Raw genomic sequence first — 24,000 nt, forward strand, 5'->3', positions numbered from 1 at the left:
AACCGACATGCTGGACAAACTGTTTAGCAGTACATCATCCATCTTCATGTTCGGAGCTCAGATACCTATGTCTTTACTACACACAAGGGGCTAAACACAGAGAGGACAAACAGGGACAGACAAATGGATTAAGTTGATTATATTGACACCAGTGTGTAACTGGTACTTACTTAATCGACCCCGAAAGGATGAAAGGCAAAGTCGACCTTGGCGGAATTTGAACTCAGAACGTAGCAGCAGACGAAATACAGCTAAACATTTCGTCCGGTGCGTTAACGATTCTGCCAGCTCGCCGCCTTAAGATACCATTGAGGCTGACTTTACATTTCATCCATTTGGAGTCATGAAATAAGAATCATTCAAGTACATGGGTTAATTAAATCAACTGGCTCCTGCCCTCAAAAGGTCCTGGCCCAGTGCCAAAATTTGAAACTATCATGTATTTATTTCTTCCCTGATTTTTGTTTAAGTAGTGTATACTTTCATTCTTTTACTTGTTTGTTATTTGACTGCAGCCATGCGGGAGCACTGCCTTAAAGGATATTTTAGCCAAAGAACTCGCCCCCCCCACCCCCAGACTTATTCTTTGTAAGACTGGTACTTATTCTATCGGTTTCCTTTGATGAACTGCTACATTACGGGGACGTAAACACATCAACATTGGTTGTCAAGCTATGGTGGTGGGGACAAATGCAGACACAAAGACAAAGACACACACACATATATATATACATATATACAACAGGCTTCTCTCAGTTTCTATCTAACAAATCCACAAGGCTTTGGTCAGCCTGAGGCTATAGTAGAAGACACTTGCCCAAGGTGATATGCAGTGGGACTGGACCCAGAACCATGTGGCTGGGAAGCAAGCTTCTTATCACATAGCCGTGCCTGTGCCTATCATTAAATTTTTCAATATTCAAAAATATATAATCCCAATTCACTGTATGATAATCAATGGCTTTTTAATTATTTCTAATCTTGGTTCATAGTGGCTGCTTTTGCCTGCAATGTGATGTTTCATAGTAAAACAGATTGGATGAGAATAGTTTAAACACATGATTCATATTTTTGAATAGTTTTGGTGGCTTTAAAAGGATGGTGGTGTTGGGATAATGGTATCAGTTCCTCACTGAGATATAGATACATCTAATATTCAAGAATATTTCAGTTATTAACTGATTTTAGGTTTAGCTTGTTTGTTACAAGTGTTGGTTTATGGCATGGTGTGGTAAGAGAATAACCTATATAGCGTGTATTCCTAACATTTGCTACTTTTATTTTTAAAACAAAAACAATATACCACATTGATCATATGTGATCTGCTTTCATTGCTTATTGATTTTAGTGATATTGTACATGATGAGTTGAAAAACCACATAGTATCTCCAGTCTTGTATTTAGTATTGTGGTTTAAGAATTTTCTCTTGTGCATCAATTCATCCATTGTGTACTTACTGGTTATCTCCTTTAGATAATAAATGTTGCGTCATTGAATGTCAAAGTAAAACATGTTTACTAAAGTAAAAATATATTGTATATAATAACACATACACACAATCATAATAATTTTTTTTTTTCTTAAATCTATTTTTTCATGCAAACATGGTCCAGACAAAATTCACTGAGGCAAATTTTCTATGGCTGGATGGCCTTTCTGTTGCCAATACACACCTCTTTCTTAGCAAGGTAACAATCCCTCGGTCACTCTAAGAGCAAACAGCTTGGACATAGTCACATGGTGAGCTAGAACCTATGGACCATTAGTGCGAGCCTTTTGTTTACAAAGATCATATAATATGTCATCATCGGTGGTGGTGGCATTATCCATCATTATCATCATCATCATCATCATCATCATCAGCATCATCATCTATTAATGTCCATTTTCCATAGTGGCATGGGTTGGACGGTTTGACCAGAAATGGCAAGTAGGAGAGCTGCACTAGGTACCAGTCTGATTTGGCTTTGGTTTCTATGGCTGGATGCCCTTCCTAGTGCCAACCACTTTACGATGTGTGCTGGGTACTTTTAATGTGGCATCAATCACAGACATGCTTTCACCATTGGCTACAAGTAAAAGATGTTGCGTGTATAGACAGAAAGACTGCTTATAGTCAGTGAACACACAGGAAATTGAGAGGAAATATGAACCCTGACAAACACACATGCACAGACATATATACATGTATGCATGTGTGTGTCTGTATCAGGCTTCTACAGTTTCTGGCAACCAATTCCACAAACAAACTACTGGTCAACTCTTGACTAAGGTATAGCACCCCAACACACAATATTCATGCAATAAGGTCAAATCTCTAAGCACATGGTTCCAAAGGAAATACATCCATGCATGCACCTATACCTACATGCATGCGTGTGTACATATGTATGTACGTACATGCATGCATGCATACATACATACATACATACATACATACATACATACATACATACATACATACATGCATGCATACATACATACATACATACATACATACATACATACATACATACATACATCTATGCACCAGTGCATTTCACAGGCTTGTGCCATGTAAAATTCACTGGTAATGGTGTCATGTAAAAAGTACCCAGTACAGTCTGTAAATTGGTTGGCATTTGGAAGGGCATTCAGCCATAGAAACTAAGCCAAAACAGACTATGGAACCTGGCTTTGCTAGTTCCTGTCAAGCTGTCCAATCATGCCAGCATGGAAAATGGATACTAATTGCTGCTACTGATGACGATGCAATTTTATATGTGTGTGTGTATATATATATATATATATATATATATAAATAGATGTATGTATTTTTCCCTTGTTAACAATTAACATGGAAAAAATAGATAAATAGTTACCAGGGTAGCAAAAAATCACACAAGTAAAGAGGCTGTAACTCCTTGATTTTAAAGGTAGAAACTTCGGGTTTACATGGAATTTTTCGTATAATATATAAATAAATAAATGGAGTTTAACGCAGGTATAATTCAAATACTTTTACTTCCGACATATGAGCAGTTCATTTTGTGGAAGACCAGGTCAATAAGAACCTTATTTGAAAACAAATAAGGGTTGGTGACAGGAAGGGTATGTTAATATGTTTCATTCAAGCAATGTTAGCATAGAGAAAATGGATGTTATAATGATGACAATATATATGAACCTATATAAGGAATGTGCATAATTATGTCTATCATTATGGTAGAATATTAGCAATTTGTTTCGATTTTGGATTTGGTTTGCAAGATTCTTAATTCGAGTTTGTTAAATTATAAAGCACTAAAAGAGAATGACTCTCCCCAGACACAACAGGATTAGCAATTTGAATATACATCTATTTAATTATGGTATTATTGTTTAGCTCCAAGTTGGCGTTAATCCAACAGAACTATCATCAAATGATTTTCAACTATGACATTATACCTGTCTTGTTTTAGGTATAGTATACTTCAGACAATATTATCCTCTGTCCTATTCATTTCTAATGGGTTGAGTGACTTCATAAAGGGTAAAGACTCCCTTCAGTCATGAATGACTATGGAATTGCACCTAGAAAGTTACCCTCCAAGGAACAAGTCCAGGCAGGATTGTTTATGGAAGACCAGCAGTCACCCATGCATACCAGCCTCCTCTCTCCACACTATTGATGTTATCCAAGGGAAAGGTAAAAGCCGATACAGCTTGGCACCAGTGATGTCACCACTCATTTCTACAGCTGAGTTAACTGGAGCAATGTGAAATAAAGTGTCTTCCTCAAGAACACAACTCGCAGCCTGGCCCTGGAATTAAACTCACTACTGAGTTGTGAGGCCAGTGCTCTAACCACTAAGCTGGTTGTGTATGTATGTGTATTTGTGTTTACATATATCTATATTGTACTTGTGTTTTGTAGTCCATATATTGTTTTCCAGTTTAAATATTTGTCCAAAATTTTGATAAAATAAATACCTGTGAAAATACAATTCTGCAAATAAAAAAAAGAGATTAATATTATAAGAATTACCTTCATTTCTACAGGTCCTCGGCATTCAAGTATGAAGGTCTGGAACTTATCAAGAATCGCTTTTGACTGAGGGCTTACATGAATTTTCAAAGCTAGAATGAATTCAAAGAAAACAATAGCATGTTAATTAAAAATTGTTTAGTACGTAATTTATTTTAAAGTAACTTATTTTAGCAAACTTATTAATTTTTCACTGAGAGGTGTTTAAGGAGGTATGTAATTTTTTAAGAATATGGTAGTATTGACTTTTAGAGTTAAATATATAAATATATAACAGTATTGAGTAATACTGAAGACTAGGAAAATATATATATATATATATATAATATATATATATATATATATATATATATATATATATCATATTATATTATATTATATTATATTATATTATATATATATATATATAATAATAATCCTTTCTACTAAAGGTACAAGGCCTGAAATTTTGTGGGAGGGAACTAGTTAATCACATCAACCTCAGTACTCTACTGGTACATAATTTATCGACCCTGAAAGGATGAAAGGCAAAGTTTACCTTGATAGAATTTTAACTCAGTACACGGTTGACATTCTTTTATGGTATATCACAACATATGTTTCTACACCCTACAGCAGTATTAAGTAGCAATTTTCATCTTCATATAACATTATTTAAGATTACTCTTACTAATTATGTATTTGAATATTTTTTAACAACTACTTTGAGTGGTCACTTCATTGGGTGGAGTCCAAGAAAGACTGCCAAATTTTGCAGGATTCATCATATCAAAGATGTGCAGTAACTGCACCCCTCCCCCACCACCAAGCACACCATTAAATAATTTCATTCCATTCACCAATGGAATGAAATCATTTAGAAGTTTAGAATATGTAAATTTTCAAATGTTTTGACCTCAGTCTTTTCTATACAAGAATGGAATTGATACAATTCTAAAGCTAACCCATGAAGTACTTATTTGAAGATTAAATTCTTTACTAGGATAAAGCAGAGAAGTATGGAGAAGTGAAAAGATAGTTACGATGGCCATGAGATTCCATCCTTGATGCTGTGTTAACAGTGTCTCCAAACAAACAATATCTGGGCATTTTTAATCCAACAACCCCAGCACAAACAGGACCTGCAATTACAGAAATTAGTAAATAGCAAATATTTTAAAACATCTAAAATGTATTAAATGAATATACAAATATTTAAATATATATTTCTTTATATTAAATGTACACTTAATCTTAACACTGGCTCGCACTATCTTACTATAAGCTGAAATGAAAACTACATTACATGCACATACATTCTAATCATCCTAGATCTATTATGAATAATTTTATTAGAAATATTTCACAGACTGGCATAATGATAACACAAAATATACAGAAAGCACCGAGAAAAAGTGGCTTTCAAGAATTAATAGCATACATTTCTCCCCATAAAGAACTGGGCTGACAAAGACTTGTCAGTAATTTTGTAGATGAAAACTGAAAGAAGCCCACTGTATTTATAAGTGTGTGTTTGTGTGTGTGCGTGTGTGTATGTGGGTGAGTGCAGGTGTTACCTTGCTTCCACATCACATGATATAAACAAATGTCACCATCATACAAGAAGTCTCTTTGTGTCCAGTCTTCCACGAAAGCATGTCTGATCATGGAGAAATATTACTTGAAACAGGTGACGGTTGGTGACAGGGAGGGCGTCCAGTCATGGAAAATCTGCCTCAACAAATTTTATTCATCCCATGCAAGCATGAAAATGTGGCTGTTAAAATGATGACAATGATGATGATGATGATGATGACTAAAAGTAGTACTAGAATAATATTAAACCTAACCAAACCAAAACTATTCTGAATATGAAGATAATTAATATAATCTGCATATTTACACAACACAGCTGAGTTCTGTTTGAAGACTTCATGTTTTGTTCTTTCATTGTCCAGTTTTATGAAGACTAACTTCAAAAAGTTCTAACTCTGACTGCTTCCACAATGCAAGGTTGTGACGCAACTACATTTCTTCAACAAAAATCCAATAAAATACAATGGAATTATGTCAAATATTCAATTATCACTTCTAAACAGAATTGTTGTTTGATATTCCTTGGATGGACTTTTACTAAAAACTGAATCAGTAGTGATCAAAGATGATGATAAACTGGTTTTGATTCCATCTTCCCTTTGATGTTTGTCCGAAGATAAATGATTGGCCTGCTAATGGTACACACACACACACACACATTTGTATGCTATGAAGTTTGTTAATGGTCCAGAGACACATACACGTGTAAGTGAAGAGATCTTTCTCCTAATGGTACACACTCACACAACATATATACAGTCTGATAGATAAATAGACTTGTTCAAAAGTTTGTTAATAGTATACACACACACACACACACACACACACACACACACACACCACACACACACACACACACACACACACTCACACACACACACACACACGTACACACAATGTACCCCCAACACATATGTAAATAAATAGGAGTGTGAATATGCATGTATATATAGATTTATATATTACATATATTTATTTGTACATATATATGTGTATGTATAAGTATATATATATATCTATATATATATATATATATATATATATATATATTTGTGTAAATGTGAATATGTGTATGTGTGAGCACATATGTATGTATATGTGTGTATATATCTGTGTATATATACATGTGTGTCTATATGTATACATATGTATATATATATGTGAGTGTGTGTGCATATTTATATATATTTGTGTGTGTGTACATGTACTATACAAGACATGCAAATTCATGGAGAATTCTATAGTTTTCATATGTGCAGGCATGGTTATGTGGTTTTAAGAAGCACACTTTGCAACCACATGGTTTCAGGTTCAGTCCTACTGCATGGTACCTTGAGTAAGTATCTTCTACAATAGCCTTAGGTCAACAAGTGACTTCTGAATGGGTTTGATAATCAGAAACTTATTAACAGAGTAGACTCATGATATCCAGTGAACAGGTGGTCATGTTAAACAAGGAAATTGATAAGGTCTACATCTTATGAAAGGCTTCCATTCAGTTTCTGTCTTCCAAATTTTAATTACAAGGTTTTGGTTTATCCAAACAATTGAAATAAATAACTGCCTATTTTTAGCAACACTCTACTTTCCGATTTATTTTCCCAGATGCTACTTACTGGCTCTGCGGAAGGGACACATGAAAAACTCCTGCGTTTCCCCAGACACTTAGGAAGAGAAGACACTGCAGTGCAATGAATGGCACCGATTTCTGAAGTCTGTAATTCCAGCCATTGAGGAGAAACAACAGAGAGACTATGAAAGAGCATGTGGCAGGAATCACTTCTCCATTGCATCAAATAGTTTCTCGGCAGCAGATGTCATTACCACTGTAAATGAAGAACAGTCTTTATCACCCACATCTGAGCCTGCCAGAGATGATTTCTGAACAGAACAGTCAACATTGACCTACAACGGGCAGCCGACTTACTGGTTACACAAAAGTGCTTCACTGGACTAATAATGTCACATGAAACAGCTCTGAATAAAATATATATATTAGTGTAGTATAAAATATATTCATGTAGAGTCATTTTTAACATGTTCTCGTGCATTTCTCTCAAGGACGTAGAAATGCATGCATCCTACAATCCAATAACATCATTCACAACCAAATATGTTTTCACTTCAGACTATTCTGCTAAATGTAAAGATCATCATCATCATCATTATCATCACCATCACCACCACCACCATCATCATCATCATCATCATCATCATTGCTTAATGTCTACCTTCCATGCTGGCATGGGTTAGACAGTTTGACAGGAGAAGGCTACACCAGGCTGTTGTGACTGTTTTGGCATGGTTTTTACAGCTGGATGCCCTTCCTAACACCAACCATCCTACAAAGTGGACTGAGTGCCCTTTACAATTAATCTGATAGCTTCAAAGTATTGATGATGTGTTTGTATATTTTTAAAATGACATTGTAGGGTTGATGCAAGAGGTCAGATCTGGTCAGTTTGAGCATAAAACAGGTAAAATATTTGGGCTGGATATGGCCGGTTTAAATGCTAAAGGGTTAAGAGATAAAATTTTTCCCAGGACTCTTTCTGCAGCAGCATGTCTTCTCATGTCAAAATGCACTTGAATGTGTTAGATATGGCTTTATACAAATATTTTGCTGTTTCAATATATAATCCAAGTTACTTTCCATTACATTTGATAGAAACTCTTTCATTTTAACCAATTCCACGGCATCAGATTTTCCTGGTGTGTAGAAACATAAGTCAGTCACAGATGAGCAAGTTAAACTCTTTGTAACTGTATTTCTGATGATGTTGTTTTGGTTGATGCCTAGCTCCAAGTCAGCCCTAGGATGGTCAGGTGAGCATAGAGAGAGGTATGGCTAATTTAGTTGTCTTCTTTTCTTAAGAAAGCATAGAATAAGTGTTGGTTCAGTTCTGAACATTTGTTATTTTGTTTATTATCTTAGAGGAGGAAGAACCAAGCTGCTGATCTTTTAGTAGTTCTCCTGACCCTGGTGGAAAGAAAGCAGAAGATCTCCATATCTGTAAGCCATATAGGATATATGACAAGATCTCTGGCCTATAAATTTTCATACCTATAGACCAGAGATCTTGTCAGAAGCTTCTGAGAGAATAATTTCTACTAGAGGTACCCAAGAACAAAGCGATGGTTGTGTTAAACTTGGCTACATCAGACATACAGACTAGTATTCAACAGTTAGTGATGCCTTGATACAAAATAAACATGCATATAAATACATACACACATTGTGTGTGTGTAGTAAGACACTGTTAAACATGCGTTAATACTTGCTGCTACACACGGAGACTTAACACATTGATATTCATACATACACACTGAGACAGACAGACAGACAGGTAATAGATAAATATAGTTAGATAGATATAGAAATAGATATACACACATATACACATATGTATGCAGAGAGAGAGAGAGAGAGAGAGAGAGAGAAAGAAGGAGGGAGGGAGAAAAAAACAATAGTGTGTATTAAAACACTTACCTGTGTGAATGCCTATTCTAAGCTTTAATTGTTCAGTTGGTCGATGTCGAATGCGGAATGTTTTGACAGCCTTCAGCAAGGCAAGAGACATCCTGGCTATTTCTCTACAGTGGAGGTTACCATTCAATATAGGAACACCAGATACAACCATGTATGCATCACCAATGGTTTCCACCTGCGGAATAAAAAAGTAACATACATAAATACATGTATATATAAATGTGTGTGTGTGTGGTGTGTGTGTGTGTGTGTGTGTGTGTGCATGTGTGTACATGTATATATGTGTCTGTGCTTTCACCATAATATGCCTTTATTATTGTCACACTGCCTTCTGCACATGCATGCTTATAGTTGGTACTATTGAGGTCATGTGATCGAAGATTGAGCCTGATCATCCCATTTTTCTTTCTGGTTTTACAGTATAGGCATGGCTGCTCCACTAGCAATGTGCCCCAAAGAAGAACAAAGAGCAGTGATCCAAGAGATGATAACGGTGAAGTGGTTCATCTCTACCATCTCTCAAGCTTGCTGAATCTTCTCACCAGTGGTGGAGGTTGATGGGCATCCGGCTCCCTCTTCATGTGTCATGCCTGAGCATCCACTTTTAAACTTCTTGATCCATTCATATACATTTCTATGTAGTAGTGCACTGTCCCCGTATTGAGCTAAAAGCCTCCAATGAATTTCAGCACCTGACACACATTCTGACCAGAGAAATCGGATCACTGCTCTTAGTTCTTCTTTGGTGCACATTGCTAGTGGTGCGGCCATGCTTACACTGTAAAGCCAGAAAGAAAATTGGCATGATCAGGTTCAAACTTCGATCATGTGACCACAGAGTGAGAGAAAGTTGTGGTGAAAGAGTCAGCAGAAGTTCGCCATTACCTTCTGCCGGAGCCACGTGGAGCTTAGGTGTTTCACTCATAAACACACACATCGCCTGGTCTGAGATTTGAACCCGCGATCCCTCAACTGCAAGTCCGCTGCTCTAACCACTAGGCCATGTACCTCCACTATACACAGTATAGTTACTATTATACACATATTCAATGAAGCTTACCTTATATACATCATAGTTTTCAATTATTGAATCAAATGTTGTGTAAAGATCATTTAGGAGATCCACAACCTGAAAAAGAAAAAATATATAAATGGTATTCCAGTCACGACCACGACCACCAACACCATCATCGTATTTGGAAAGTGATGTATATATATATATATATGTATGTATATATGTATGTATATATGTATGTATATATATATGTATGTATATATGTATGTATATATATATATATATATATATGTATGTATATATATATATATGTATGTATATATATATATATATATACTTATATATGTATGTATGTATATATGTATATTTTATATTTACTCCTTTAAGTTGAGAGCTATCTTTAGTTGAGGAAATGTAACATACAATACAATTTCATCATCACCACCACCACTACTACTACTACTACTATTTCTATTTAAGTGTTGTTTATTAATTCTTTTAAAGCTTGGAGCTACTTATAGAGCTGAAAATATCTAAAAGCATCAAAAGGCTAAAGTCAACCACAAACCACTTGAAATAATGCAGATATAAACAAATCAAAAAATAAACAAATGAAAGGATAAATCTTCCCTACCATTCCCTCCATTCAATTAAAGACATTCTTTGATGATGATGAAGTGCTACCATTGAGCAGTGACCTATGTTATAATTCCTGCTAGTACATAACCAAATGATCTAAATTAATTATATTAACTTGTTTAGAGAACCATACTCCTCTGCAATTCAATAAAGAATATATATATATAGTTTATTCTTTTTTCTATTACTACTTATAGCCATTGAAAAGTAGCCATGTTGCTGCACAGCTTTGAGACGTATCTAGTCAATTATATCAACCAAATTTCACTCACAAAGAATTGGTTAACCTAAGACTATGGTGCAAGACCCTTGCCCAAGGTACAATGCAGTATGGTATGATCAAATGCATCCTTTCTTTGAAACCACACGGTTTCAGGTTCAGTCCTACTGCATGTTACCTTGATTAAGTATCTTCTATTATTGCCTTAGGTCAACAAATGGCTTGTGAATGGGTTTGGTAGATAGAGTCTTATTAACAGAATGCTAAACTAGGTTCACTTTCAACCATGCTTGTTGAGAGACCCTGAATGAAGGTGCACAGAAAATTATACTGGGTTGCATGTGCAACTGCAATACTCTGTGCACCAGAAACATGTGTTGGTCATTTGTGACCAAATAATTATGATTATGACGAAATGTAATATTAAAAGGAAGATTCAATGATGTACCAGTCTCCGTATTCTTTGTAACTGTTTGAAACGTATAATCCAGGGAAGCAAACTCAGAGTTACCCAACAGAAGAGTTATAGTGTAATTGCTAATATTAAGTGATCATTGACACTTATTACTACTTGATGAGGTTAGCAATTAACTGGAACATACCTGAGAGCTACCATCATACTTGCCTGGATAATTTTATCCCTTTACACACATTATATATATATATATATATATATATATAATTTATTCTTTTACTTGTTTCAGTCATTTGATTGAGGCAATGTTAGAGCACTGCCTTTAGTCAAACAAATCAACCCCAGGAATTATTCTTTGTAAGCCTAGTACATCTTCTATTGGTCTCTTTTGCCAAACCACTCAGTTACAAGGACATAAGCCCACCAACAACAGCTGTCAAGCGATGGTGGTGGTGGGGCAAGCAAACACACACATACGCATATGATGGGCTTCTTTTAGTTTCCATCTACCAAATCCACTTACAAGGCTTTGGTCAGCCCAAGGCTATAGTGGAAGACACTTGCCCAAGGTGCTATGCAGTGGGACTGAACCGGGAACCATGTGGCTGGGAAGCAAATCTCTTACCACGCAGCCACTCCCATACCTGCACACAGTCACTCCTGCTTGTTTCAGTCATTGGGGAGGAACGGTTGTGAAAGGTCTTAGTCAAATAAATCAACCCAAGTACTCACTTTTTCAAGCCTAGTACTTATTCTATCAAGTCTCTTTTGCTGAACCACTAAGTTCAAGGGAACATACACAAACCAACACTGATTATCAAGTAATGGTGGGGACAAACACACTCATAAACTTATATATATACACACAATAGGTGTCTTTCAGTTTCCATCGACCAAATCCATTCACAAGGCTTTGGTTGGCTCGAGGTTATAGTAGAAGACGCTTGCCCAAAGTACCATGCAGTGGAACTGAACCTGGAACTATGTGGTTGCGAAACCAACCTTACCACAGAGCCACACCTACGTTGCTGCTTTAAATACATTTCTCAATGTGATTGACATTATTATTGTATTTGTTTCATCTTTGTACCCAGCATGGCTGTAGTTCAATGATGAAACCAGTAAAAAATGGATAAAAATAATAAATTAGTAGTAATGTTACCTGATGAGGTGTGCTCTCTGCTGACATTGCTGTAAAACCACAAATGTCACTGAAGTAGATTGATACACTTTCGTAAGATTTTGCTGTTACTGCTTCACCTTTAATTAGTTGAGTTGCTACATACCTGTAGGGAGGAGGAGGAGGCAGAAGAGGATAATTATGTAATAATGGCTAATAATGGGCACAATTAAAACTAGAGAAGAGAGAGATGAAGAGCAAGTAAGCGTAATAAAAAGGATTGTAAAGATAGACATAACCAACAAAAATGCAACCAAGAATCTAATAAAATCAAAGTACTACTCTTTTACTCGTTTTAGTCATTTGACTGCAGCCATGCTGGAGCACCACCTTTTAGTTGAGCAAATCGACCCCAGGACTTATTCTTTGGAAGCCTAGTACTTATTCTTGCCAAAACTATAAGTTACGGGAACGTAAACACATCCCCATCGGTTGTCAAGCGATGTTGGTGGGGAGAAACACAGACACACAAACATATACACACACATACATATATATATATATACATATATACGACGGGCTTCTTTCAGTTTCCATCTACCAAATCCACTCACAAGGCTTTGGTTAGCCTGAGGCTATAGAAGAAGACACTTGCCCAAGGTGCTATGCAGTGAGGAATGAACCCAGAACCATGTGGTTGGTAAGCAAGCTACTTACCACACAGCCGTGGCTGCACCTACTATTGGGAAATTCCTTAAGAGTTACATGTCATTAATAAAAGTTATGGTTTAGCTCCAGTTTAATCCTGATTCTGCCCACAAACTTCTGATCAAAGAATAAATTTATTCTATTCTATGGGTAAAAGAAGATACAGGAGGATCAGTTCATTAAATTTTATTCAACATATTCCTCTCTCAGATTCACACACTTATTGTAATGGTCCTTCAGGTTTTCTAAGCCCTGTAAAAGAACTCAAAAGGTTGGGCTTCCAACCAGGCCTTTCACAATACCCTTAAAACCAGGAAATTTGCAACACCTCCTCATAAGACTTCTTTTATCCCCAAATCCATCCTGATTCATCTCACAGACTTCTGATCAACAATGTTGTTTAGCTCTCGGCCACCTTATTGTCAAATGTTTTGTTTAGCCCCAGGTCTGCCCGCATCCAGCACAGACCTCTGATCAACAGTGTTGGTTAGTCCTAGGTTTGCTGTCATAGCATAGACTTATGATCAAAGGTGTCGTTTAGCCTTAGGTCAGCCTTGGTCCAATACATAGGCCTATGATCAAAGGTATTAAAACTTTGGGCATTTTGTTTTCACTTTTCCAGAATTAGCATATCTGGGACTATATTATTCTTGATACTCTTTGTCCATTCTGCTTTAAAATGGTAGGGTTTGTTTTGAGTGAGATTTGACTCCTATGGTAGAGGCTGTGATAATGCAAGGAGTAGTAGGTGTATCATAATTCAGAGTTTTAATTCCTATCATAGTTGAATACCTGAATTAAAGACTTGAATGTAGTTACAATATTGAAATTATACTCTCTCTCCTTCTCTCTCTAAGAAGATATTTGAAAATTGAATGCCTTATAACTTCTCTAATGTTTTGGAAATATGCTGGTGTTATGTATATATGCATACATAAATACATACACACACACACACACACACACACAGTGTTTCTTTCAGTTTCTGTCAACCAAATCCACTTACAAGGCTTTGTTGGACTGGGGTTATTGTAGAAGATATTTATACAAGATGCTATTCCTCTTGACTAAAAGATTAAAAAATGGGTTTGAAATGAGTGGAAAACGGAGGAAGCAAAGAACCATATCAGGTAGCTAAAAGGGATAAAGAGCTTTAACAAAATACCACAAAACATTTTGAAAGAAATGAGCAATTCTGATACTCCTCCTCTCATAGGATCTATATTTTATATTAGATTTTATTAAATCTATTTACTCTCTGTGATAGTTGCATTTAAATACTTAAGCTTATACCACTCGATAAAAAGTACCAAATAACTATTGATTGGGCCATCAAATTCAATCGTTGACAGTCTAAGATGGCAACACAAACTGCTGACAAGCTCAAGGTTAATGACAACCAACTTGTTTAAAATTAAGACACTTCATTTATCAGCCCATTGTCATTCCTCTTGAGGTTTCAGTCACAACATCTTAATATGACTGAAAATATTGGATATTTTCTTCTTCAGAACTGAGAAGAATCAATGAATGAATGTTATTTTCTTGAATTAATAGAGAAAGTATTTCCAGCAAATTTTATTGATATTCTTCACTGGAATTTAATGTCAAGCGTCAATGGACACTCAGCTGTTCTGTAGTATGAATATAGCAGGATAGTAGATACTTGTACTATCACCATGCAACAGAATGACACTAATATAGTAGTAGTAGTACAATCACTATGCAACAGGATAAAAGATACTATTACTATATCACAGATTAGCAGATAATGTTCTAGTTATAGTACTTTTGCTATTCAATGGGATGATAGACAAAGTTGTTATAACATCACTGTTGCTATACAACAGGATCTTAGACAATATTTTAATTACAGTATTCTCACTATGCATCAGAATGAGACTCTTTTAGTGACAGTACTGTCACTATACAACAGGATAATAGGAAATATTGTAATGTCAGTAAAGTCGCTATTCAACAGAATGGCATTACTGTTGCTATATAACAGGATGGTACCATTGATTAACATTGTCCAATTTGTCATGATATGTTTCTCAGCTGCCTTTAGAAAATTCAATTCTGTTGCATGCATTCGAACCAGACCCTCCAATTCTCTCCACACTTAGATTTTTCCAGCAGATGTTGAAGCTGAGCATCAACTTTATCAGCCTTACAAATCTGGGAAGCACCTACAAAGGATATGGACATGCTCACTTGACATCAGATTATTAATTAAAAAAACGAAATAGTTGAGTGACTATATAGAGGATCACTTCTAATTGAATTCGATCCATCTAACATAATGAAATGAGAATCTATCTCCATTTGTCATTTGATTGTAGCAGATACTGTCACCTACTACTTTGTCACTATGGAAGCAAATGAAAAAACAGAAAAACTATTATGAATATCTGCAGCCAGCAATTAGGAAGTAAAAGCATCTATTCTACTGTGAATGATAACAACAGCAACCACAACAACATACTAGATAATAGATGTAAAATTTCATCACATAACAGTAACAGATATTGAACATGCATTATATCAGATGGCAAAGTACTCAACAACTTTGCGTCATGACTGAAACCAGAGAATGTCAAGACATTGGTGTCTTTTTATATATATATATATATATATAATATATATATATATATATATATGTATATATATATGTATATATATATATATATATAATATTTATATATATATATATATATATATATATATATATATATATATATAATATTATATATATATATATATATATATATATAATATTATACTCTTTTACTCTTTTACTCTTTTACTTGTTTCAGTCATTTGACTGCGGCCATGCTGGAGCACCGCCTTTAATCGAGCAACTCGACCCCTTATTCTTTTGTAAGCCCAGTACTTATTCTATCGGTCTCTTTTGCTGAACCGCTAAGTAACGGGGACATAAACACACCAGTATCGGCTATCAAGCAATGCTAGGGGGACAAACACAAACACACAAATGCATATATATATATATATACATATATACGATGGGCTTCTTTCAGTTTCCATCTACCAAATCCACTCACAAGGCTTTGGTCGGCCCGAGGCTATAGTAGAAGACACTTGCCCAAAATGCCATGCAGTGGGACTGGACCCGGAACCATGTGGTTGGTAAACAAGCTACTTACCACACAGCCACTCCTGCGCCTATATATATATATATAATATATATATATATATATATATATATATATATAATATAATATATATATATATATATATCATCATCATCATCATTTAGCGTCCGCTTTCCAAAATTCCTTTACTCTCGACACATGTTTCGAAGACAGCATGTTTTCATTCCAAAGGAATAAAGGGTGCATTATGCAATGGAGGAATAAAGGGTGCATTATGCAATGGAGGAGGCTAGTTCATGGGATTACCTTAGGTTTCTTGTCCATAAAGCATTCAGCTTTATGGCATATTGTCAGATCCCAAAAATCTGTTGACCCATGACCACTTAAAAATACGGAGGGGGAAATGCTTCACCATTCAAATGTAACAATTGGGGATTATCTCCCTTCACTATTGGCTATTGACTTCTGGGAGGTTCCTGCCAGCATTTCAGAGCCCACAAGATGGAGGCACAGCTGGAAGTTGATAGCCAATAGCAAAGAGAGATAATCCTCAATTATTACCTTTGGGTTGTGAGATATTTCCCCCTGCATACTTTTAACAGGTCACGAGCCAACAGATGTTTGGAATCTGATGATACGCCATAAAACTAAACCCTTTATGGACAGGAGACCTAAGGTAATCCCATAAACCGGCCTTCCCCATTTTTAATATGTATATATACAAATATATATACATATATATATATATATATATATATATATCATGGTTGACTGCTGGTGTGCAGCCCTAGGTCAGCCCTAAACCAACAGACTTATGAGCAAAGGCCTTCATGCTTTTTCCAGGCATAGTGTATCTTGGATCATATTCAGTATCCATGTTTTTGAAAGATACAGGGAGATTTTGCTGCTACTTCAAAAAGGTTGAGTTTAGTGGGGACAAAAAGGGTCCCTGTTGTCTAATATGGCTGATGGCATTAGGAGAGGCAGAGGTCAGTCAATAGAATTATTAATCAACTACTATTTTTATTAATAGTAGTATTCTTTGAATTATTCATAGATTCAGTAGTGTCTTGATCCTGTGATGTTTCTCGAAGCCAAATTATTTATGAATATCTCACTCATTGAGTGTCATGTATCTACTTGACTGTAATAAAACTAGGACAGATTACAGCATTTAGTAAATAAAAAAAAACAATGTCTAAAGAGACTTGAAGCAGTCAGTGGTGACTAAAATTACTAAGCAAAGTTTCCAAATTTTGATAAGTTTTTAAGCTGTTGGGAAACAAGATTATTAATAGTTTAATTAAAACCCTTCGATGACAAGAAATCATTTTAAAAATTGCTTTTCTCGAAATGTTAATAACCTCATTTTCCCATGGTATGTAAACTTATCAGGATTAGGAATATATATGTTATTGGAAAATTATTATAGTTAAGATAATTATGTTTTGTAAATGTGGAGGTACTGTAGCATCTTTGACCTAAATACTACTTCCAGGAATATATTAACCAATTTATGAGAAAACACATAGTACTATCTGAACATTCAAGAAGAACAAGGGCTGAAACAGGAGTGACAGGATCAAGTAAATATATTTTGATGCCACATTGCCTCTGATCAGTTTGAATTTCTCATGAATACACATACTAAATTCTCAGAGATTCTACTACTATTTGTAGAATTCTTGACAGAGTAAAAACTGTTAATTCCAAAAGGTTTAATTTGATATTGATCGCATCAATATTATATATTAAATACTTGATCTCATTTTTTTTTTAATTTTTGAAACAGAAATGAAAATTATGGGCTTCATTTTCAGATTCATTCAGAAATCAGGTTAAATATGTTGATTGCAATCGCTATCCAAATGTCTATCCATCAAGTTAACGAGACACTTTAATCGTCTTTTAGATTCAATAATATTTGCATAAAAGGTTTGGCAAAGCAAACATTGCACTGATTAATAAAACTGAGTATATTCTTTGCATTTAGTTGGTGTATATTTACAGAGCTACCATTGACTCAAGCCATAATTTAGTGAGAATTAGGTCAGCCATTGTGCTACTGAAGATTAAAACAAGTGAAACACAAATAAATGCTGCCAAGTTGACAGTTACAAATTGGGTAAGAAAGATCAAAGGTGGTTTGAAACAATACTGAATATAAAAGTTTTAAGGTTAACCCCTGTAGAACCAACCAGTCTGTAATTTATGGTGACAAGAAAGCATAAATTCACAGTCTTGTTCATACATATCTAGATAATAGCTGTTTAATCTGTTACCAGGAACAGAGCTAATATTAATAACTGTACAGGTAAGAGAGTTAATTGTAAGACACTAAATCAATGGCATTATTGCTAACATTAGTAGTAGTAGTAGCAGCAGCAGTAATGCAATGGTAGTAGCAGTACTTTAGCTCCAGGTGGGGGCCTGTGTAAATAAATGTATGATCAAAACTAAGACCATTCCATTTTTCTCTTTTTGTTCTTTTATCTACAATAGTATTTCTAGGAATATATCTAGTATGCCCTTCCTTGTTTTTAGCTGTTTGTGTATTTTGAAGAAATGGTTGCTATTTCTAGCAAGTGAATGACTATGTCAATGATTACTTGCCAGTTTTATGATAGAGGTGATAAATGCAGTGCTGTGGCAGGATTAACAGTTGTCAGCATACCAGACAAAATGCATTGTCACATTTCTTCTGGCTTTACATTCTGAGTTCAAATTCTGCTGAGGTCAAGTTTGCTTTCCATCCTTTTGAGGTTGGTAAAATAAGTATTGGGTTGTCCGGAAAGTTTGTGCCGATTTTTAGCAGCTTGCCTTTCGACTTATTTTAGAACATGGTTGAGTCCATAAAATAGGATTTGACTACACCTCCATTTAAAGCACAGTTTAAGCTATCTTTTCGTGGAAGAAGGTTTATGTTCTTTCCACACTTGATGCTTTGGGAGCCAGATAAAAATTGCTGCAGCTTGGCTGGGATGTGTTACCCCAGCTTCCATATTCACCAGATATTGCTCCTTCTGATTTCCACTTATTCAGGTCTCTGCAGAATAGTCTTAATGGTAAAAATTTCAATTCCTTAGATGACATAAAAAGAGACCTTGATGAATTCTTTGCCACGAAACCACCTCAATTCTGGGAAGAGGGTATTTTCAAGTTAAAGGAAAGATGGGGACACATTGTGCAACAAAATGGTTCATATTTGGTTGATTAAAAATGTAATGGCAAGTATTTATTGACTTTTTTCTTCCTTTAAAAATCGGCATGAACTTTCCAGACAACCCAATAATAGTTAGACACTGGGATCAATGTAATCAAATGAACCCTGCTCTCTATAATTCAGGCCTTGGGGCAATTGTAGAAACAATTATAACAGTGGTAAAGTAATATTTCTATTTCATTGAAGAATATCCTGTTATTGACAAAATATTTCCAAAAGCTGGTGTGCTTTGCTGGAAAATGTTTTTCCTTTAAAGAAGATGTCTTTTGTGGACATCTGTGGTTAAACTAGTTGCTAATACTGTGTAATAAAATTTTAATTCTTTTTGTCTTTGGTCAGTAAGTCTTTATTCCCTATTTGCTTCTATCTAGAAATCAAAGGAAACAACTAGGAATCCTTTCAATCTTTACTTTTGTGACCTGGACACCAATGTTTTAAAACTGACCTATTTTCCATTACATTTCTGACAGATTCAGTGCTGAGTTGCTGAAGCAGACATATCATTATAGAAAATATTCTGCTCAATACCACAGATTTGTTTGTCAGTTGTTTAACCATAACCATTGGAGCATATCCCTTAGTGGATGACAATATATGCATCTCTGATCATGAACACGAGTAGTGGGGAAGCATTATAACCATATGTTGAGAGAGATTTTGGGGGTTTGAATAAATGTAACAAAAGTTAAGTTTAAAAGAAATAGCTACTTTTCGGACTTTCTAAAGCTGAGCAAATAGAACATTACAGGAGCTACCCAAGGACAAAAATCGTGTTACACAGTATTATCTTATTTCTAAACAATCCTGATTAAACAGACTTATGAAGATCATCCCATCTTTAGGGATATTATGATAGCAGGGATGTGATTTGAGGGAATTTTTCATTTCTGATAAGGGATCATGGATAGACTTCCATGTTAATTTTAGTTGGATGTAGTTGTTATTTTTGAGAGCTACACAAGATAGATATAAGAGGAAGGTCACTACAAGAAGATTTTTAACCTAGTTGCTGGTGGTTACTGTTTTACTAAGTATAGTTCATTAGAGGATGGCCTTTATACTGACCATCATCCAATATATTATCTCTTTAACCATTACTTTATTTCTACTAAGTATATCATATTCAGACAAAATTTCTATTAGATATATTATAAACCACACAACTCTGGATCAGATGAAACTTGGGAACAATAGTGATTAAAAAGTGGTTCCACACTCCTCAAATTCCTGGAACTCTTAAACTAGGGTCCCAGTACCAAATGCAGTTAATTGTCATACTCAGGCTGAACTAAACAATCATTAAATAGATATATTGATCTCAGGTTAGATTAGATGACAATTAAGTATTCATTGACTTCAGGTCAAGTTAAATTGCCATAGAACCCTGACCATAATGCAGATTAGACAACCATCAAAAGCACTTAAAATAGACACTTAGCATGGACCGAGATGACTGATTGCAATAACCACCTTCAGTGGTCATTCAGTGGGCTATACCAAAACTAAAACAATAATATCAGTTAGGTTATGATTTAAAAACAGAGGCAGAATAAATGGTGGTATCAATAATTTAGACAAATATGCAGCCAGTGTAAATGTTGTTTTAAAAGCATTACTGGTGAAAAGGAAACTTCTAATGAACCAACAATAGTCAATTGAGAGTTTAATGCACTCACATTTGTATAATTCTGTCATTAGACAATGAACAGACAGTTCTACTAATTGTAAAATGTTTTAGTTTTGTTTTCACTAATTAAAATTTTTATTTATTTGATTGTTTTAGTGTTTAGAACTTAGTTTAGAGTCTATCTCCTCAACTAATTAAATAGCTTCACTATCCCTAGCAGTGTTTCCATGGTGATATTGATTTGTTAAACATTGATTAAAATAGAGAAGAGAGTGTTAGTTATAGTGCAAGAAGTTGGTATTACATGATTGGTTGCTGGTGGTCGTGTATTATAGCATGGGGTGGCACAGGTATTTACCATTGGGTCTGGTGATGTTATACCATGGGGAGGCACAGGTCATCCTCATTTGGGGCTAGTGTTGTTATAACATGGGAAGGCACCTGTAATCACAACTGGGAGCTGGATAGGGTTGTTATACCATGGGGAGGCACAGGTAATCACCATTGGGGGATGGTATTGTCACACTATGAAGAGGCACAGGCAATTACCACTGTGGGCTGGTATTGTCATACATAGGGAAGCACAAATAAGCACAGTTGAGGACTAACATATTATGGGGAGGCACAGGTAATCACCATTGGGGCTGGTGTTGTTATACCATGGGATGGTTAAGGTAATCATAATTGGCATTGTCATGCAATGGGGAGGCACAGGTAAACACAGTTAAGGGCTGTTACCGTTATACCATAGGAAGACATAGGTAATCATCATTAGGGCTGGTGTTCTTATGCATGGGAAAGCACAGATAATCACCACCAGAGGCTGGTGTTGTTATACTATGGGGAGACACAGGTAATCATAATTGGGAGGCAGGTGTTGTTATACCACAGGGAGGCACAGGTAATCATCATTAGGTGCTGGTGTTGCTATATCATGGAGAAGCACGGTTAATCACTGCTGGAGCATGATGTTATTATATGAGAAGTATGGGTAATTGTTATTAGGGGCTGGTGTTGTTATATCATGGAGAGGCACATTATATTATGAGGAGGATCACATATTTTTTCATCCCACTCATCTAGCATGGTAGAGTGGATGTTTTATACCATGTGGAGGTACAGTTCTTCATCAGTTACATCCCTAAAAGTGAATATACTATTGGACTACCAAGTTTTCAGCTCAAATGATTTGCGCTACTTCATTATGTATTCAATAATAAAGAAACTACACTTCCTTATTCATCTGTCATTGTAATAAGAAGATTTTGAGATGTTTACTACAAAGGACTGGTGTCATAGTCAGGAACAGTTTGATTTCTCATTCACTAAACCCTGTTAAACGAGAGTTAATCTCTGATCCTGAAGGAGATAAACAAGCTAGAAACTAATCAGATTGGTCCTACTTTTTCTGCTCTCAGAACATTTTAAAAATACTTTATTGTTTCATCATCAGCAATGTAGAAAATCAGTAATTGATACATGCAACCCATGACTGTATTGTCCACAGAGAGTGATATGACATTAAATGTAATATAAATAATTATCTTTATTGTTTATCTTTTACTTGTGTCAGTTGTTGGATTGTGGTCATGTTGGGGCATTGGCTTATAGGGTTTTAGTTGACTAAATCAACTGCGGCTCCTATTTTTTTTTAAAGCTTGATACTTATTCTACTGGACATCTTATAAAACTGCTAAGTTATTGGGACAAAAACAAACCAGCACCAGTTGTCACAGATGTCAAGCAATGGTAGGAGACATACAAAGACACACATAGATAGTTATACATAAATATACAATAAGCTTCTTTCATTTTCTGCCTGCCAAATTCATTCATGAGGCTTTGGTCAGCCTGGAGCAATAGCAGAAAACACCTGCCAAAGTTGCCACATAGTGGGATTGAACCCGGAACCATGTTGTTGGGAAGTAAACTTCTTACTACACAGACACATCTGCATTGATGCTAAATTTAAAAGAAAGAGTCCCCAGCAAAGAACTTTACTCAAAACACCTTTTGTCATAGAAACTTTACTTGAATAATTAAATGTAGTTAATATATCGTTTTAATTAGAAAAGTTTTGTTTTAGAACCTGAAAAATGTTACCCAACAAAGGCGTTTCTTCAATTTTTACTCAGATCCCAGGAACTTTTGAACTAGGGCCCCTACACCAAATGCAGTTTATAGTCATACTGAGGATAATCTGGCTAAACAAAATGATCATTAAATAAAATATATTGATCTCAGGTTAAACTAGATGGCAATTAGATATACATTGGCCTCTAGTCAAATTAAATTACCATACAACCCTGATCATAATGCAGATTAGACAGCCATTACAAGCACTTTAAATAGACACTTAGTATGGACTTAGTAGACTGATAGCAATAACCACCTTTGGTGGTCATTCAGCTGTCAGCAATGAAATTGTAAAGCAATAATATCAGTTAGGTTATTATTTAAAAAAAGAGGCAGAATAAATGTCGGTGTCAGTAGTTTAGACAAGTATGCAACCAGTGTAAATTTTAACTGTTTCTAAGCCGCAAAAGCAAATAAACAAAAAACTAAACCAACAAAAAGAATGCATACATACTTTGGAAGCATGTTATATAAAAGGTCTTCAGCTTTTTTCTTCTGTTCAAGATAATCAGCAGTTCTTTCCTCTACTAATGTTTCCAGATTGTTAGCGTATTGTTCCATACGCGATAGTAGGTTGTCCAAAATGTTATCACCATCTCTGTCAAATATAGAGTTAAACAGATGCATTAGTAATATTATTAACATCATAATCTAAAATAAATTGTTCAATCATAATGATTTCTGGGTAACAATATTTATTATCAAACCT

General features: G+C 35.3%; 1 protein-coding gene across 2 annotated transcripts in view; it reads right to left on the reverse strand.

Moving 5' to 3' along the window:
* LOC115214911 (atrial natriuretic peptide receptor 1) overlaps positions 1–24,000 on the reverse strand; it is a 795,859-nt gene that overhangs the window by 3,408 nt on the left and 768,451 nt on the right. For both annotated transcript variants that reach the window (XM_036505277.1, XM_029783970.2), the window contains exons 16-21: positions 23,746–23,889; positions 12,524–12,647; positions 10,133–10,201; positions 9,073–9,247; positions 5,030–5,128; positions 4,008–4,099 (exon numbers count right to left, since the gene is read on the reverse strand). In XM_036505277.1, the coding sequence (XP_036361170.1) occupies positions 4,008–4,099; positions 5,030–5,128; positions 9,073–9,247; positions 10,133–10,201; positions 12,524–12,647; positions 23,746–23,889 (703 nt within the window). The remainder of the gene's footprint in view (positions 1–4,007; positions 4,100–5,029; positions 5,129–9,072; positions 9,248–10,132; positions 10,202–12,523; positions 12,648–23,745; positions 23,890–24,000) is intronic.

The sequence above is a fragment of the Octopus sinensis genome, linkage group LG8, assembly GCF_006345805.1.
Source record: "Octopus sinensis linkage group LG8, ASM634580v1, whole genome shotgun sequence".
NCBI lineage: Eukaryota > Metazoa > Mollusca > Cephalopoda > Octopoda > Octopodidae > Octopus > Octopus sinensis.